The 17,654-nt window shown below is 33.8% G+C and overlaps 2 protein-coding genes across 2 annotated transcripts; one reads left to right on the plus strand and one right to left on the minus strand.

The window, feature by feature from the left end:
* The first annotated feature begins 227 nt into the window (after positions 1–227).
* On the plus strand, positions 228–11,668 carry LOC120157676 (vacuolar protein sorting-associated protein 52 A-like). Its single transcript, XM_039168738.1, has 21 exons — positions 228–429; positions 629–693; positions 792–874; positions 966–1,023; positions 1,166–1,261; positions 1,639–1,740; positions 2,390–2,473; positions 3,651–3,731; positions 4,680–4,823; positions 5,536–5,627; positions 6,499–6,580; positions 7,276–7,458; positions 8,095–8,210; positions 8,304–8,362; positions 8,672–8,772; positions 9,170–9,220; positions 9,736–9,915; positions 10,002–10,136; positions 10,336–10,410; positions 11,150–11,207; positions 11,364–11,668. Exons 2-21 carry the CDS (start codon positions 658–660, stop codon positions 11,666–11,668), a joined length of 2,121 nt encoding a protein of 706 aa, XP_039024669.1. The 5' UTR covers positions 228–429; positions 629–657.
* A 674-nt stretch (positions 11,669–12,342) lies between these two features.
* On the minus strand, positions 12,343–16,671 carry LOC120157677 (E3 ubiquitin-protein ligase RNF170-like). Its single transcript, XM_039168739.1, has 5 exons — positions 16,534–16,671; positions 14,490–14,689; positions 13,489–13,590; positions 12,776–12,827; positions 12,343–12,683 (listed from the first exon to the last, which is right to left on the minus strand). Exons 1-5 carry the CDS (start codon positions 16,655–16,657, stop codon positions 12,571–12,573), a joined length of 591 nt encoding a protein of 196 aa, XP_039024670.1. The 5' UTR covers positions 16,658–16,671; the 3' UTR covers positions 12,343–12,570.
* Between the last annotated feature and the right edge of the window lie 983 nt (positions 16,672–17,654).

Consider the following 17,654-nt stretch of genomic DNA (forward strand, 5'->3'; position numbering starts at 1 on the left):
AAAAGAATAATAAATTGATATTAAAAATAATTTAATATAAAACAGCTAGTTTAATTTATAAAAACTATTAAAATTATGAAAAATAAAATTATTTGTACGAATTTTTAAATTAATTTTGAATGTAATAAATATATTACTATATTCATTATACAGTTGTTAATTAAAAACATATTATAAATTTCTCTTATATACACACACAATTTTTTCGAGTAAACGCATTTCTGAATTCCGATGACTAATTTTAAACCGACTTCCTTATAATACCGAATTTGATCACCACCACCGTTTCGAATCGGACCCAAGCTGCTCATAAAAACGAGGCAAAAGGGAGATCGGATCACCCGCGGTTTCTACTCTTTTGCATTGGTTCCTATCGAAGAAATCTATGCATTCATTATTGCTTCATAGAAATTGATGAGTACGAGGCTGGTATCTGTTTCTCCTCTTCTTAGATCTGTTTGTATTTCTTTCATTTTTACAGAATTTTATAATTATGTTTGAAGCAAGCATATTTCCTTGATTTGTTAGCTACCTCAGATCCGAATCTAAAATATCTAGTGGAATTTCAAATCTTCCTTTTCTTATTGCAAAGAGACTGATTCTAGCTGTATTTAATTTTTTTTTTCAGTTAAGAGTGTAGTTACTGAATAATCGGGTATGGAAAACATGGCCGAGGTTGCTGCAAATAATGCGGTATTTTTTCTTTCAATCATTCAATTTGCTTGAGATTTCAAGGTTTTATTGTTATTGATATGTCAGTATTACAATTCTATCTTTATCAATCTTTTCAGAATCACCCAAATGAAACCTCAAAAAATGTGTTTGATTTTGGGGCGTTTGTTGGAGACTTGATTGTTGAGGAAGATGCCAGCAGGTTCTTTTTAGGGATTTAATTTCTTAGAACTCTTAAATATGAACAAATTATTTTTTTGGATGATTGAGATTTTAACTTTTATTGTTTGTAGTGATGATATATCGCTGGAGGGGCTTCAACGGGAATTGGAAGAATGCAAAGATGATGATGTGAGTAATTTTTTATTGTTTGCTTTTATATGTAATGTTTTTAGGTTGTCATTAGACCAAATATATAATGATTCGAAAGGAAAATTTCTGTTTCTCAAGCTTTAGAGGCTTATATGGTTTTACCCTCACATATATGATGTAGGTGGTTGCAAACATATTGTCTAAAGGTGTAAAACTAAGGGAGTACACGAAGGGGGTTGAGAACAACCTGCGAAAAGTTGAGTTGGATTCAATTCAGGTTTGTAATTACTTAAAGTTACCCCACTGCACCCATTGAATATGGTATTTGGCTACTAGAACATCCTAATTCTTGGGTTTTACATTAACTGCTTTTCTTTTATTTTGTTTTAGCTGAACCATTCTTATAATATGTAACAAAGTAGTGGTAATTAACTCATATTCTTTCTATGGAGGCTACATGTTTTTTATGCTACATGGTTGCTATTTTGCCAAGCCATTTGTTCAAGTTAAGAAATAATATTTGCATAAACACTCTTTTATTATCAACTATCTTATTTTACTTTTGTTTTGTGTGGATGTCATTGTTATTATTTTTGCATACAAAGGCAAGGGATCATTCTATTAATGGGTGTTCCAAGTATTGGGTTGATGCAGGATTATATAAAAGAAAGTGATAATCTAGTGTCTCTCCACGATCAAATTCGTGATTGTGATAGCATCTTATCACAAATGGAAACCCTTCTCAGTGGATTTCAGGTATTCTTGTTCCTGAAACCAATTGAGCTTTTTGATGTTATTTGTACCATTAGATCATCTTTTCTCAATACATATGTTTTTCTTTTTCTGGGGTCCATAACTAATTGATTAATGTGTGAAGTTTGAATATTTTAAACTTCAACCAAACTTCCCACTTTCTTAGATTGATTATAAACAGATACTTTTAGACACTTAAATATGTAAATCGGCATCAATTCTTCAATTTATACACAAATACTGATAGATTACATTTGCATAAAAAAATGAACTAAACTGAAATTTTGATTTGAATTGGTTTCTTATTGCATAATTTGAAATGGCTTTGAGCTTGGTGCACTGGCTAGTCAGATTAAGGAGTAGATGACTTGCAATTAATTTCCGATTGGAAGGCCATTTGAAGTAGCACAATCGGTTCAAGTTATAAGAATGATAAGATGTATTTGAAACTTAACATAGGAGGCAAATCAAATGATTTTTGTTTTATCTTCTTGTCATGCTTATATTTGCTCCCGCAGGATTTGATGGGATTATTTTCGTGATTTGCTACTTAACATTTTATATTTCTATAGATCAGTTATGTTCTTAATTGCATTAAAAATCTCTGATACCCACTGTTTTCATAATTAATATGCTCTAAAACTTTTGCCAGGTTGAGATTGGTTCTATCAGTTCAGACATAAAAATTCTCCAAGAGAAGTCTATGGATATGGGTTTAAAGCTAAATAATCGCAAGGTGTGCTTCCTTTAGGGAAAAAAAGTAGTTCTTTGTTTGCATTGGAGTTAAAACAGGACAGATGCCCGTATTTTAATAATTTGATAGACAGTAATCGTCATCTTGTATGTATCTTGTCTCACTTTTGCCAAATGAATATGAACTTTTAAGAATATGTGCTTTTCATGTGAAAATATGCTCTTTCTTATCTTACCCTGTGTCCCCTTCTTCTTTCTCATTTTTTGGGAATGGTGTAGCTTGTAGGAACTTTACATTAGTAATCTTGTTCATGCATATAAATGCACCTTGAAATAACTTATCAGCATTATGCGTTTTAAGCATCTGTTTGAAGCTGGCCAAGGATATATGTTCTTTTTGGTTGTTTCTATGTGCTTTATTTTTATTAGTAATCACTAATGTTTTGTCGCTGCATGTTGAATTCATCAAGGGTCCTTTAATGTCCAATAGTTAGGTTCTTTCCTTTCCTATGTCGTATATTTTATTTTAAACAATAAATCAAGGTTTCCATAAGAGAGTATTTGTTGCCCTTTTTGACTCTAAAGATTCAGACATATATAACACTTCAAATGAAAAGGGAAAAATACACCACCGATTTTTAAATTATTTTGATTTTTTGTTTTAAATTCCTTTTGGAGTTCCAAAGGATTATTCCTCCTGCTCTCTTCTTCATGCAAGGATGGCGATATCTTTTCATCACTGATGGTTACCGTTAAAGCCTATATATGTTCTCAACCAACCTTTTTAGTATTTTCCTTGATTTCTCAGCCTTCATTTTGTGCACTTCACCTGAATATCATATTTAAGTTATGATTGATTATGTTATATAATGCAAGTTGTGTGTTTAATTTTGTTCTCTAATAATTTCTTATGTTTTCTAATTTGGTTAGTATAAACTCTAAGTTAAGCCAGTTGGCAAGATGTGCTCTATGTTGCGAAAATATGCATACTGCAAGATGCTATTATTGTTTTTGTTGTCATATCAGCTTTATCCAATAAGCCTATAAATCTAATAAAACAATATTTATTGCTACTATGTTCAACTCTAATCCGGTATGACACAGTAGACTAGTCCTATTGAATGTGCTTCCTTTTAACTTTTTATCTTCCCTTTCCATTCAAATATAGTTTCTTATGTCCCAATAAGGTTTTGCTAATTTATCAATTGTTTTTGGACCAGGTGGCAGAATCGAAGCTTGCTAAATTTGTTGAAGACATTATAGTCCCTCCAAAGATGGTTGATATAATTGTTGATGGAGAGGTATTAACGATTATTTTTGTTCCACCTACCTCTAGCGCGCATATTATAATATTACCTTTCCTTTTAATTTTTTTTGCATAGTGTCTTGCTCAAAAGGGTCTTTTTACGTGGCACAATATGGTTATTCAATTATTAATTGTGTCGGTTGCCTAATATTTCTTGGTGTGCTCCTTTTAAGATTCCATGAGAGATATGAGTTGAAGAATGCTCCGTGTAGGTTAGGAAAAGTTCTAGATCTGGTCTAAATTCTCTAAAGCATTTTTGATGAAGTAATTTGTATGATTTTTTACTCCCTAGCAAGTGATGTACTTCAGATGGAAAAGAAAAAAAAACATAAATTTAACAATGTGCCCCCTCTCTACCTCTTTTATGCTTCTCTCTATAATACACATCTGCGCAGCCCCGAGTATTTTTCCCCTTTTGTTGTGAACTTAAATGAATGCATGTGATAAAAAGATAGGGGTCACAAAAGTTTGGGAAAAAAATGTGGAAGAAATGTTTAAGTTGGTTGGAATATGAAATAAAGACCTTGTAATGATTCTTTTGGAAGATATGAAAGGATGCCATGTCCAAAGGAGGAGGGTGGAGAAGTCATAGGTGGAAAATATGACAAGGAAGTCTTTCTTTTACAAATCATACTTAAATCATGGTTCTAAATTGAGCACAATGGTGTGATATGACCCATGAATTTGAGCTCTCATGGTGAGGAACAGTAGGTCTGTTTTATTTGTTTTCTGGATGAGGTATGTCTCTTTGATACTTGTCTGGACGGAGTAACTGTTTGCTGCTCTATGTTTGATCTTGCCTTGTAATAATTTATAACAGAGTCTTGATATCTTAGTTTAATCCTCTTGTATGTCTTTATGATTTCAGCTATTAGTGTCCTAAAATATTCTAGTGAATTGTACTTCATTTTTGCTAAGGCACTTGCAATGGCATTTCTTTTAGGTAAATGATGAATACATGAGAACTCTCGACATTCTAAGCAAGAAGCTGAAGTTTGTTGAGGTGGATCCTAAGGTTAAAGCTTCAAAAGCACTGAAAGATGTTCAACCTGAGCTTGAAAAATTGAGGCAGAAAGCAGTATCTAAGGTTAACTTAATTACCTATTGATTAAATGACATTTATTAATTAAACTTGATATTATTATATAGGCATTCTGAAAAGAATTTAACCATCTGCCACCATGCATATCATTCTGCTTGTGCTTGGACTGTTTCTGTGGGTATTTTCTAGAGACCTTTTTTGATTACTGATGGAACATTCTTTGCTTGAAGGTCTATGGGAACATTTTCTAGTTCTTTCTTGGCTTTATACCTTTAGCACCAAGCATGCTTAATTTTTTGGTTCATGTACTTGAAGAACTCTTTATACCTTTAGCACCGAGCTTGCTTAATTGTAGGTGCATGTACTTGAAGAGTTGGCTTTAAATTCCCTTGTCCAGAATAATAAAAGGAAACAAGAAAAATGTTGTTTACCAGTTCATTAGGTTTAGCAAAGAACCTATCCCTTGTTCAGAATCTGCGTTGATATTTAACCACATAAAATTCTTCTGTTCAGTTTTTGTTGAGCATAGGCTGAAATCTACAGTATGCTGGAGTTCATTTATATGTTTTTCAAATAAAACTTGTCATATGTTTTCTGAGTACTATGTTGATGTCAATCTGGTATTTGGCTGTCAAAAATGTCAATTGATAATGTGGTACTACTGATCTGTTGCATATTCTTTAAATTAATTTTTACTACAAACTAATTAATAACCAGTATAAAGAAATCTCTCTCATCTGTGTTTATCTTTCTGTAGGTGTTTGATTTTATTGTTCAAAAGCTTCAAGCACTGAGGAAACCGAAGACAAACATTCAGATTCTTCAGCAAAATGTCCTTTTGAAATACAAGTACGATTCCTCTATGATTTTTTTGGCAGCTCATTTACTGTTTCTATTGTGTTCTACAACTGGATGCTTAGATCTACCTCAGTATCTGAATTTCAAGGAAAACCATGTATATTCTAAGAATTTTCATGAATTCTATCATACTCCGTCAAACTGTATAATTGCATTAGCCCAAAAGGCAATTAGCATGTATTTAACTTTGATTTATTGTGTGATAATGGCTTCAGTTGTTGCTATATCGATCCTATCTCACTGGGTTAACAAACAAGGTCCAGGCCCAACTGGTATCATGCCAAATTATATTATGGTCTTGTCCAACCCAAAACCAGTAGTCAAATGGTTTTGATTGTTGGTTCTTGGTTGGATGCTTAACAAGCTAAAAGTATTTAAGAGTGTCACTAACTCCTCAAATGGCTATATTTGACCCTTTTATTGCTCTTTTTGTCCCATTGCTTTTCAACTGCATACAATGCTTCAGTGATGCATTCATGTTCCATACATCATGTATATTCACTAAGAATGAATTTAGGTCATACCTATGATCTCACAACCCCATTCTGATACGTGCATAAGAACCAATTGCATGCATCACATTTGGCTGAGTCCATATTGATGCATCCTTGCACACCCACAAGCACTCAGATTGTAGTTGACTTATTAGTAGGAAATTTATTTAGATTACTTTAATGTTGTTTGCAAATTTTTAGTACACTGAGTTGGATAATATTTTTTCCTTAACATTTGCCCCATGTATTGATCAATATGATTCTCTTTCACGCTTACATTTGTGCCTGAATTTTACAGTTCCTGAAAATATTTTTAATCATGAAGTGTTTGTTTTCCAAAATCTAATGGACAATAATCTGGAATTTAGGTATGTCATTTCCTTCCTCAAGGAACATAGCAAGGAGGTACACCTTGAAGTTCGTGCAGCATACATTGACACAATGAATAAGGTGAAGGCTTTGGGTCTTTTATTTCTCTCAAAGTCCATATATATATATATATATATTCATGTAGAGGATAAAGGATAAGCTCTTTACCATAAAAGAAAAGGATAAAGGATAAGCTTAGTTTAGTTTGTGTTGTAATTTTTTGGTAACTGATATGTGTTATTACAGGCACTGCACATAGATACTTGTTTTCTCCTCTCTTTTTTTAAAAAAAATACGTAAAATAACAATTATACATAAAATAAGGATGTTTTAAATCTTAATGTTGGAACTATAAAATACGGATGTTTTAAATCTTAATGTTTGAACTAATGGACAATTATGCATGCAATCACTTTATCTTATAAAAAAGATGTTATTTCTCTGTAATGCTTCCTTTCTTAGGTTAACCAGGTAGCACTGGGATAGGTTGCCCTTCTCCCTCTATATATATGTGGAAAACCTTACCCTGCTTAACTATTTAGTAACTTGGATATTTATGGTGGCAGCCGTATTATCAAATTCCAATTTTTGCTCAATATACTTGTATCACATTTACTGTTTTGGTGTTACTGTTGTTGTATGTGTAGCAGACTGCAGACGCCTTCAGTTAATAGCTTGCTCAGTTTATATGTTGCGAAAAATGAGTTTACTAGTAGCTGCGACACCATGGTACACTGTATTTTTTCTAAAGGTTAAATGTTTTTGCCTTTTTACAGGTTCTAAGTGCCCATTTCCGAGCTTATATTCAAGCGTTGGAGAAACTACAGTTAGATATTGCGACATCTAGTGATTTGATTGGTGTGGAGACCAGAAGCACTGGTCTTTTCTCAAGAGGAAGAGAACCACTGAAAAATCGTTCTGCTGTTTTTGCGTTGGGGGAGAGATTAAATGTTTTAAAGGTTTTCCGACTGTCAACCTGGTTATACATGTCATATTTTTTAATAGTTTGCTAATATTTTGTTAATATGCCTCGGAATCAGCTGTTTTCAATTGCAACTCATTGAACATCATTTTTTTTCTTCTTTTTCAATGATTCTCTTAGAAAGTTTTCAGAGCAGGCTTATGCTTTTAATCTCCAATTCATCAATATGATATAAGAATTTGATTTGACATGTAATTGTTTAGATATAAGGGATTTTAAAAATCCTTTTCCTTTTTTCATGTGCCAATGTCTGGCAGCAATAAGCAAATCTGGATTCCTGGTGACTGGCTTTAGCAAATCAGCAAAAAAAAAAAAAATGCGCTTTAGGTTACATATTTCTCATGCTACTTGGATTGTTCAAGTCCTGTTGTCTAAGTTTTGACCTAGGTTATACATTGAATTAAACCAAACGGCTTCAACCTAAGCTGTTGAAGATTAGAAGCCTGCATGCTAGATGTAATATTGGTGTGTATTGTCTCTGGACTTGTTTGTCCTTGATTTAAGAGTTTAAGCACGCTGTTTATTATTTATATTCAGGAAATTGATTAAATGCTTTGGTTATTTGTGTTACAACTTCTAGATCTTCTGTTTGGATTGATTCAATGTTTTACAGGAAATTGATCAACCCGCGCTTATTCCACATATAGCGGAGGCCAGCTCTTTAAAGTATCCTTATGAGGTCCTCTTCCGGAGTTTGCACAAGCTGCTTATGGACACAGCAACTTCTGAGTACCCTTTTCTCCTTGCTTGACTGTCATCCAATTTTAAGTCCAGACTTTATGCATGCTTAATTTTTACTTTCACCCCTTTCTAAATGTGCAGGTATCTTTTTTGTGATGAGTTCTTTGGGGAGGAGTCCATTTTTTATGAAATTTTTACCGGTAAAGAACATATTTACATATGCAGACCTAGGATTATAGTCAAACTTGCAGGAACAATTGTACTGTAGGTTTTTGTTGTTTGCAATCCATCACTTGGCGCTTGTATAGGATGTCATCAGTGATCTTGAAGCCTTGTGATTGCTTATGATATTCAACAATTGGAAACTTATCACGCATTTAGGAGCTAAAAAAATTGATCTATTGTTGAAAACTAGAAAAAGGACATGGCACTAGAAACCATTCTTGCACGTTCAGTATTACAAGAGGGGTGGGGTTCTGATGACTTCTCTGTTATTAATTTGTCTTCAGGTCCTTTTGCTGTCATTGATGAACATTTCAACTCTATCCTTCCAAATTGTTATGATGCTATTGGCCTTATGCTTATAATACGCATAGTACACCATCACCAGGTGATTGGTTCAAGTTGTCTTATATTCATGTCTCTTTTAGCAATTTGTTGTACACCAGCACTAGGTGATTTGCTCAAGTTGTCTTATAGTCATAATCCCTTTTAGCAATTTGTTGTTTTTGGATCTAAAGGTTTCGTTTAAAGTTTTCACGAGTGTGCGTTTATAGTATACTTCTGTACTACATGATTAAATTTTATACATGCCAAGGGATTCATGAATAATAAACTGGCTTTGACTTGCATACGTATGTATACATTTGAAAAGCCATATAATCAGTCGGGTTAATCTTTTTGCAGCTTGTTCTTTGACATGTTTAAGCTAGACCTTGTTACTATAATCCGTCTTTTGTTGTTCTGATTGCAATTTCCAATTCTGACATTTTGGTTTCCCTTTCTAGCTTATTATGTCTCGGCGGAGGGTTCCATGCTTGGATTCATATCTAGACAAGGTCTGTTATCTTCTGATGGTTATTCATAGAAAATAGCTTCTTTATTTTTGTGCTTTGTAAAATTCCACACATAGGGTTCTTAGGATTCACATGGGACTTTAATGTCAAGGCATGTATTTTATTTGAGTTGTTGGAGGCAATGATGATACAGTCCTTTGGAGAACCACACCCCAGAAGCTAGCTATCGAGGAGGGAAAGCCTATGTCCATTCAAACCCCACAAGGAAGCCCATATCTTTCCTATGTGGGATCCAAGTCCCATACCTTGCAATTGGCACATATCAAATGAGCATTGTGATATGGAAACCTAATACAAAGTATTTCTTTTTTACCATAATCAATACAAACTGAGGGAATGAATTAATTTGGAACCTGTATTTGTGGATAGCAGATGGACGTTTTGGTTTCATAATGCTCCATTAGCTTCTGTTTGCAAAAATTGTGTTTATCAGTTACCTTCAGCTTTTGTTATGTCAAATTTGATCCTAAAGTTAAGTGTTAATTGAATCTGAACAGGTTAACATAGCTCTCTGGCCTCGATTTAAGATGGTATTCGACATGCACGTCAGCAGCCTGCGGAATGCAAATGTGAAGTTGTTATGGGAAGATGATAATCATCCTCATTATGTCATGAGGCGTTATGCTGAATTTACAGCTTCTCTAATTCATCTCAATGGTGTCTATGGAGATGGACAGGTTTGAGACATTATAATCGATCATTGATTGTTGTATTACGAGTCTTTTTGCAAGCGTAATCATCTGAAATATTTTCAAATATGCAGCTTGAATTAAATATGGAACGATTGAGAATGGCTGTTGATGACCTCCTTCTGAAGCTTGCAAAAATGTTTTCAAAACCAAAATTACAAATTGTATTTCTTATAAACAATTGTGATATGACAATTTCAGTTCTGAAGGTAAATATCGGTTCTCAATTCTCGTTTCTTCTTATTCTTCATCTATATTGTTATGGAGAGGTTTAATTCATCACAGCTTCTTTTGCCTTGAAGTCCCATCTTTTGAAAGAAGTGATTTCTGTTTATATGAGATGTAAAGAGCTGCAATTTCTAACTGCTTTAATTTCTTTCTGTTTTCACTTATGTTATTGGGATTCAGGAAGCCAGTCCTGAAGGCGGCAAAGTTCAACAGCACTTTGAGGAGATGCTAAAGAGTAATACAGGATTATTTGTAGTAAGTTACAATTTTGACATGCACTTAAGCCATGTTGCATTGCATCATAATTACTTTGGGTTGATTGGATGGGTGGTGAGAGTCTGCTTGTCCATATCCAATTTTTTTTCTAAGGTTTTCTATGTATTTGGAGGTTCTTGTAGGGTCACACATCCGTGTCCCAAAATGTGTAAGACACATATATCGGGTTCGGGTCAGGTACTTAAAGAAGAATGAAGAGTTGGAACATGGGATTGAAACTTTAGGCTTTATTTAGAATAGCATGCCTTTTCATTTATCAAACATAATTTACTAGACCATTATCAATTATTACTTATTGCTAGACTCGTTTTCCCCTAGAATAATCCCTCTATTAGAAAATTTATTGTGTATTCAAACTTGATTGATTTGACTCCAAAACTACTTGAACATTGAATAACCTGAACTCGAAAAATCAATCTCAAATTGGACCAGAACTCAAATAGGCTTGTGGAGATAATTACCATTTAATTAGAAAAAAAATGTAACCCGACTAGCCGAGCCCAAATCTGACTGAAATGAGAAAGGGCACGAACCAAATCTGAACCCAGGTTCACTTGTTTGTCACCTCAATCCATTGGTAAACGGCCTCTTGGAACATTTTGCATTATAGGTTTAAATCACGAGCACACAGTGGGATGAAAGGGAGAGGGATGGTGACAAACTTCATTGTTAACCTTTATAACAAGCTCATCTTTAACTTCATCCATTCACCCTGCAGGAGGAACTTTTAATGGAACATTTCAGCGATTTGATAAAGTTCGTGAAAACTCGAGCCTGTAAGTATTCCAAGTCAAACTCTTTGTTGCGTATAAAATTAGTTTGTTTTATCTCTCAAACTCAACTTGACAGGGAAGTTGAGACCATGCTTTTCCGAGTTAAAATCCAACATAACTAAACTTGACTCACTCGTGGGAGTGGTTTGTTTTTATCAGCGGAAGATCCTAATGCTAGCACGGAAAGGCCGGTAAGTGTGCGGGAAGTGGAGCCAATAGTGAAAGATTTTGGGAGCAGATGGAAGGGTGCAATAGAGTTGATGCACAAAGACGTGATAACGTCTTTCAGTAACTTTTTGTGTGGGATGGAAATCTTAAGGGCGGCATTGACCCAACTGCTGCTTTACTATACCAGACTTTCAGACTGCATAAAGAGAATCAATGGTGGCGCTGCCCTCAACAAAGATCTCGTGTCCATCTCATCTATCATGTATGAAATCAGAAAATACTCCAGGACTTTCTAGATTTACTCTCCTATTTCCAGAATTTTTCCAAAACCTTTCCCATATCAACTTGAGTTGGAACAAAACAATATTTATGTGTTGCCACATTATATTAGAATTCTGCAGACTTTTAGAAGAAACTGTGTATTCAAATATTGTGGAATTTATTTCAAGGTGGTAGGTTGGTGGCTTTTTCTTTTTCTTATTCAACCATAAAACAACCTTTTTTTTAAAGGTATGAAACAGACTATTGCACTTTTTCCTCAATCATGATTATTGGTTTCTTTTAGTCCCTATATGCAAATACAATTTAATAAAAACATATATTAAATGGTAATGAAAAATAATTAAAGAATTATGTTTATATATATATTTTTGATTAGGATAGGATACTCTAATTTAAGGATTTTTAACCATTTAATAATGAACGTTCGAAAACTCTACTGTTTTTGGTACTCGACCCTGATACTTCTAAAAATAATAATCATTCTTTTAATCAACTTGGATGTTAAAAAAAAAAATTGGGTTGATCTGAGGGGGTTTACCCTCCTTCGAGTCGCTGAACGCACTGCACCCACAATTGATGGTAGTGTGATTTGTGGGGGAAATCGAAGGAACCCAAATGATGCTTTTAGAATCCTCAAATTTGTATTTAAACAATTAAACGTATATTCAAACATATGTATAAAACGATCTTCAAAGAACTCTTTAAATAATATATGAAAATATATTTAACGATTTAACATATTTGTGCCCAACACACCTCCAGAAACCAAAGTTGTGCAACACTACACTACACAACTACTTGAAACTAATCTATCAATATCCACAAAGCAACATATTTCCAACTGCTCATGCTGTGCAAGTGTTTAGCTTTCTCTTAAGAACTAGTGGTCTTACCCGTATCGATACTCCGACAAACTTCAAGAACCTCCATGACGGGAGTAGAGGACAGACCGATAGAGGGCAGCGACATGAAGAAAACCGACGAGTACTATAAGAAGATCATCCAAAAGGCCAACTATCCCCAAGACAGCTGTGATTTGAAACCAAACATTTACAATATTAAGCAACGGTTAGCTTCCAAAAGAATTTTTAACGGATAGTTCAACAAAATATGATATATACCTTCTGGAATAATGTCTATGGGGCTGAATACGTATACAGCACTTAAGAACATCTGTGCACAAGTTAATTGATAAAAGAGAATTATTTTCCATTAATAGCCAAGGCAATTATCTGCAACAAAGAACTGTTCATTTTTCTCTAAAAGATATGATTTAACTGCAACATAATGTTTATCTTGTAACAAAATCAATCACGAAATTTTTATGCTTGCAGATAGCATTAGGTATGAATGAAGGTGTTCAATTGGTAGAGCTTGATTCAACTTGACATCATTTATTACGGTGGCCATTGGCCAAGCTTAACTCAAAATCTAGGCTCATTTAGAAAATTTAGCATGGATATTAAGTTTTTTTTATATAAGAATTGGAGGTCTCCTTAAAAAACCCCTTCATAATTACCAAAAACCAATGAGATTTTCGGTAAAAAGCGGAAGGAGGAAAAGAGTACTCATCCAATATTTCAAATTTATGGAGTCTGAAAATAGGATACGGAGATATGCAGGCAATAAACATTAACAAATATTCCATGGCCATGCTTACAAGCATTTAGCCACAGGTTCTCTGATAAATCTAAAGACTCCTGATAATTCAAGAGAAGAAAAAACTAAAAACAAAGGCTCAATGAAAATGAATACAAAATCATCATATGAAAAGAAGAAGAAAAAGAAAGTAATTCCCAACGGATGCAGACGTAATGAGATAAACTAACTTAACTGCAAGATATACACGAGCCCTGATGACAAGAGGCAGAGATCTCTGAGGATCTGTCATTTCTCGTAACAACCTGGGGAGCAGAAAAGGTAGGTCTCGCAGCCTCTGCACACAATAAACCCAGAATAAGACACCAGATTAGAGTAGCTCTGGAAAAGTTAAAATATTGAACATCCTAACAACTGCCTACGAATTTGGTAATAATAGGTCAGTCCTACAACTGAAAGAGTCGGCACATATCTATTATAAGTGCAAGAGAATGTAAGCACCAAGAAAGTTCGAGATGCTAGGTCATATACACAGATTACTGACAACAAACTAGAAAAATAAACTTAACAAGTTTAAACACCTAAACCTGGTATGTGATGAAAATAAGTTATGAGGCAGAAAAGTCAAGGTAAACTTCAAAGAATTAAAATTATGATCTCCATTCATAAAAGGAAGTTTTCAAGACATTCCTAGAATAGGCCAGAAACAACCATTCATCCCGTCCTCATTTTATGTTTATTTAGGCTAGGGACTACCAGTTTGATCATCCTTCCTAGTTTCCTTTAATTTGAAAGTTAAGATTATTACTGTATACAACCTTTGTATGGATTAAGGGCAATGCTATCTAGTTCTTATTTTGAGTCGAAAAAATAATGGCAATTCCAGGGAGGGAAAAAAACTCTCTACCCGGAAGTTTGACACCTTTTATTCCTTGGTGAAGGGAATTTTCAAAAGGAAAAAATTGAAACAAATGGTCAAAGATTTCTTAATAAATGTCAACATTCAACCGAGGGCTGTATTTACAGAACAAAAAATGAGTAAAACATTTTACTCACTGGTACGAGCTAAGACCTTAATTTGAATTATTATTTAGAGGGAAGAAAAAGAAAGAAAATTTAAAAAATGTCAATACCATTATGTTGTCATGTAAATACCCAATTTGGAATAGGTTCAGAATAAAATTTGTTAAGTTGCAAAGCAAATTCAATAGAAGTAAACATGTACATTTGACATACCTGAATGAGGCCATTGGATTGCCCGCCAAAGTAGCAGTTGTACTTTTCAACCTTTTCAAGAATCTCAGCAACTGCAGGATTATGACGCCCCCTTAATGAGGCCTCACCAGGAACCAACAATGTAATTTCACGTCGACACAAAGGGCATTTACAAGCATGAAGTGGGGATCCATGATGCCAAACAAGCATAATACAATTACCTAAATAATAAAAGATAGAAGGCATAATTATTTCATCATGAAACAACAATGATATGAGACAATTACAAAGTCCAAATTTAAGCAGTCCCACCAACTGGCTTAACTAGCAAGTCATAACTACAGAAAAAAAAAGGCTTAAAACCCTTCATTCTTCTTGAAATACCTCGATGAATATGTGGACGTGAGTTTGGAGATATGACTTTCCAAAGATCCTCTAAATAGAAAAAAATTGAACATACTAGTGTCAGATACATACTTGTATCAGACACTGACACCTGATTCCGTGTAATGTAGCTTAAAAGTTTGTAACTCACACAAAAGAAAGGTTTCTTATGTACTGCAACTGATTTCATTGGGGATGGAGAATGAAAGAGTGGTTGGAAAGTAAACAACAAATGAAATAAGTTTATTCAAAAATAAAACTTGCATACGAAAGTGTATCAAAGGTTGGTAGCTGATAGGTTGTTCTACTTCCTCTTCTTGGTCTCCCCCTCCTGAAGGATTCTTTAAATTAGATGTCAATGGAGCTATGAATCGAGATTGGGATGCAGGTGGGATTGGAGGTGTGTTACGGGATTCAGATAACAATAATCTGAGGTATTTTATGGAATCGATAGGATCGGGTCCGCCTGTGATGGCTGAGTTGATGGCCATTAAAAGGGGGCTGTCTTTTTTTGCATCTGTGGGGATCGAAAGGGAGGTTGATACTTGAAAGTGATTGTAAGAACGCTTTGGTGTGGATTAAGAACCAACCCTCCTGCCCTTCGATTTTTAAGGCTATAGTTAAGGAAATAGCTGAGGTGGTGTCGGATCGGGGTGTTATTATTCGGTTGGTCCCAAGGAGTGCAAATTTGGAGGCTTATGAAATGGCTAAATTAGGAATTGGGTGATGGAGGGTTATTCTGTAATGGGGGGTTTGATGTATCTTTTGTGAATGTTTGTTCTTTGTGTGAGTGTACTGAACTAAATTTTTTAATAATATATGAGGTACTCTTTTCCTCCTTCCGCTACTTGTGGATATACCTTTTTGGTCTGTCCTAAAGTATGAAGGGGGTTTTTAGTGAGACCTCCAATTTTTATATAAAAAAATCACGATGTCTCTTTAGAGGTTTAAATTGTAGTTTTATATGAAAAGAAATATCTGTTACCCCGATTCTTCATTTTTCTTGCAGTAATCTTATCAAACATTTGTGTCCGATGCATATTCAAACACGAGTTTAGGAATATGACCATCCGAGGATCCTCCAAATACACAGAAAAATTGAAAAGAAACAAAACAAAACAAATCTACCTGTGGCTGTGTTTTACACGTACATTCATACCCAAGTTCGAGTAAATATATGTATGTGAAGAATCAAACAAATTCATGTGTTCGTGTGTGTGTATTTTAAATTTCGTGAATAGCATTATATGCAATAGAATAGTGGGGGCAGCTGAATCAAACCTAAATGTTAGGCAAAATTTTAAGCTTTTTTGGTAAAATTCAGAACATTTTTATCATATACAGAAGGAAGCCATTCTAGAATCTGAGTGGGGGCAGCTGAACCCATCCCTAATAATCAACATCATGTGCCACCCTTCGATTCCCCTCCCGTTGGAATTAGATTTGCTACTTTACTACTTTCATCTCATTTCAGTTGTCTGCTTTGTGCACTAATTCAAGTAATACCATCTAGATTAAAGAAACTCTCCAATCCTATGAACCCTAATTTTAATTTGATTTTTCCTAGTTCTTACTTAGCTGCTACCAGTCTCCTAACACAGCGTCATATAAATGGCCACCGCCATTCTCAAACACAGAAAACGAGAAGGGAAAAAAATACAAAACCAAAAAGGAAAGTCACCGCAGAACCAATGAGAGCAATTGGCTTGGCAGGGAACGTTAAAACCCCCATGGCAGATAGAACAGCAGTCGTTGGGCGGAGGACCCTCCATCGTCTCTCTCAATTCTCGATTCCTTAATCGCATCTTGACATTTGTTAACGACAAAGGAGAATTTATTGGATGGACAATGGAGTTTGGGCCGTACCATTCGACGAGCCCAATCATCGTCTTAATCACCAACTATTACTCTCTTCTTACTTGCAATGGTTAATACACTTTTCTATAAAATAAAATAAAAAAGTGGAATTTTTCCTTTCAAATAAAAAATTAACTAAATTGCAGTAATTCTTACCACTCAATTCTGTAATTAAATAGAAATTCATGTTATTATTATCATTATTATTATTTCCAACCAAATTAATCGTTGAAACAATCATTTCATTTACTGAAAATACTTAACAAGAAATTGGTAGACTGAAATATATATATATATATATATATATAGAATGAAGTAGTAAAATTATAAGAAAAATGAATCTATAATAATCTTGCATAATTTCTCCCGCTTCTCTCGTGCTATATGCAATTATGCATAAAACCTCTTTGCTTTAAATTGTTATACATATCATTAATATTTTAATTTTATACAAAGGATATGCTTCACTTAATGTTTTATTTTTTTATATGACCAGCGTCTAGTTTAACCATATATAGTTAACTATTGAAAACTATGTTGTACTTAACACATTTTAATATTTTCAATTTATTCAAAATTAAAACACACATCATTTATATAAATAAAACATAGAGGATTGAATATATAGAAATTAGTCCTTTTTAAATGTAAATTTTTTTATTTTTACTTGTAAATTTTAATTTTTTTAGTTTAATTTTTAGCATTTTTACAATGTAATATTTCTTTATAATTATTAGTCAGTCAACAATATAAATTCATCATGCAGACGTAATTATTCGAATACAAATTCCTTTTATAGTGTTGTTCTTTTAAAAAATGCATTTCATAAAAAAACTATTTTCTGAAAATTAAGGTAAAATTATTATATCACGATAGTGTCAACGTGATAGTGTATTAAACTTACTAGATGTTATCTAGTTAATTATTTGTGAAAGACATCTTTCA

This window comes from Hibiscus syriacus, unplaced genomic scaffold, assembly GCF_006381635.1.
Source record: "Hibiscus syriacus cultivar Baekdansim isolate YM2019G1 unplaced genomic scaffold, ASM638163v2 tig00111273_pilon, whole genome shotgun sequence".
Classification (NCBI taxonomy): Eukaryota; Viridiplantae; Streptophyta; class Magnoliopsida; order Malvales; family Malvaceae; genus Hibiscus; species Hibiscus syriacus.

Excerpts from the sequence above, each read along its gene's own strand:
- LOC120157676 (XM_039168738.1), top strand. The coding sequence starts at position 658 with ATGGAAAACATGGCCGAGGTTGCTGCAAATAATGCG. Across the intron at positions 875-965 it reads GTTGAGGAAGATGCCAGCAG|TGATGATATATCGCTGGAGG; the intron begins GTTCTTTTTAGG and ends TATTGTTTGTAG. Across the intron at positions 3,732-4,679 it reads ATATAATTGTTGATGGAGAG|GTAAATGATGAATACATGAG; the intron begins GTATTAACGATT and ends CATTTCTTTTAG.
- LOC120157677 (XM_039168739.1), bottom strand. The coding sequence starts at position 16,657 with ATGCGATTAAGGAATCGAGAATTGAGAGAGACGATGGAGGGTCCTCCG. Across the intron at positions 13,591-14,489 it reads AATCCAATGGCCTCATTCAG|AGGCTGCGAGACCTACCTTT; the intron begins GTATGTCAAATG and ends TATTGTGTGCAG. Across the intron at positions 12,684-12,775 it reads CATAGACATTATTCCAGAAG|CTGTCTTGGGGATAGTTGGC; the intron begins GTATATATCATA and ends TTCAAATCACAG.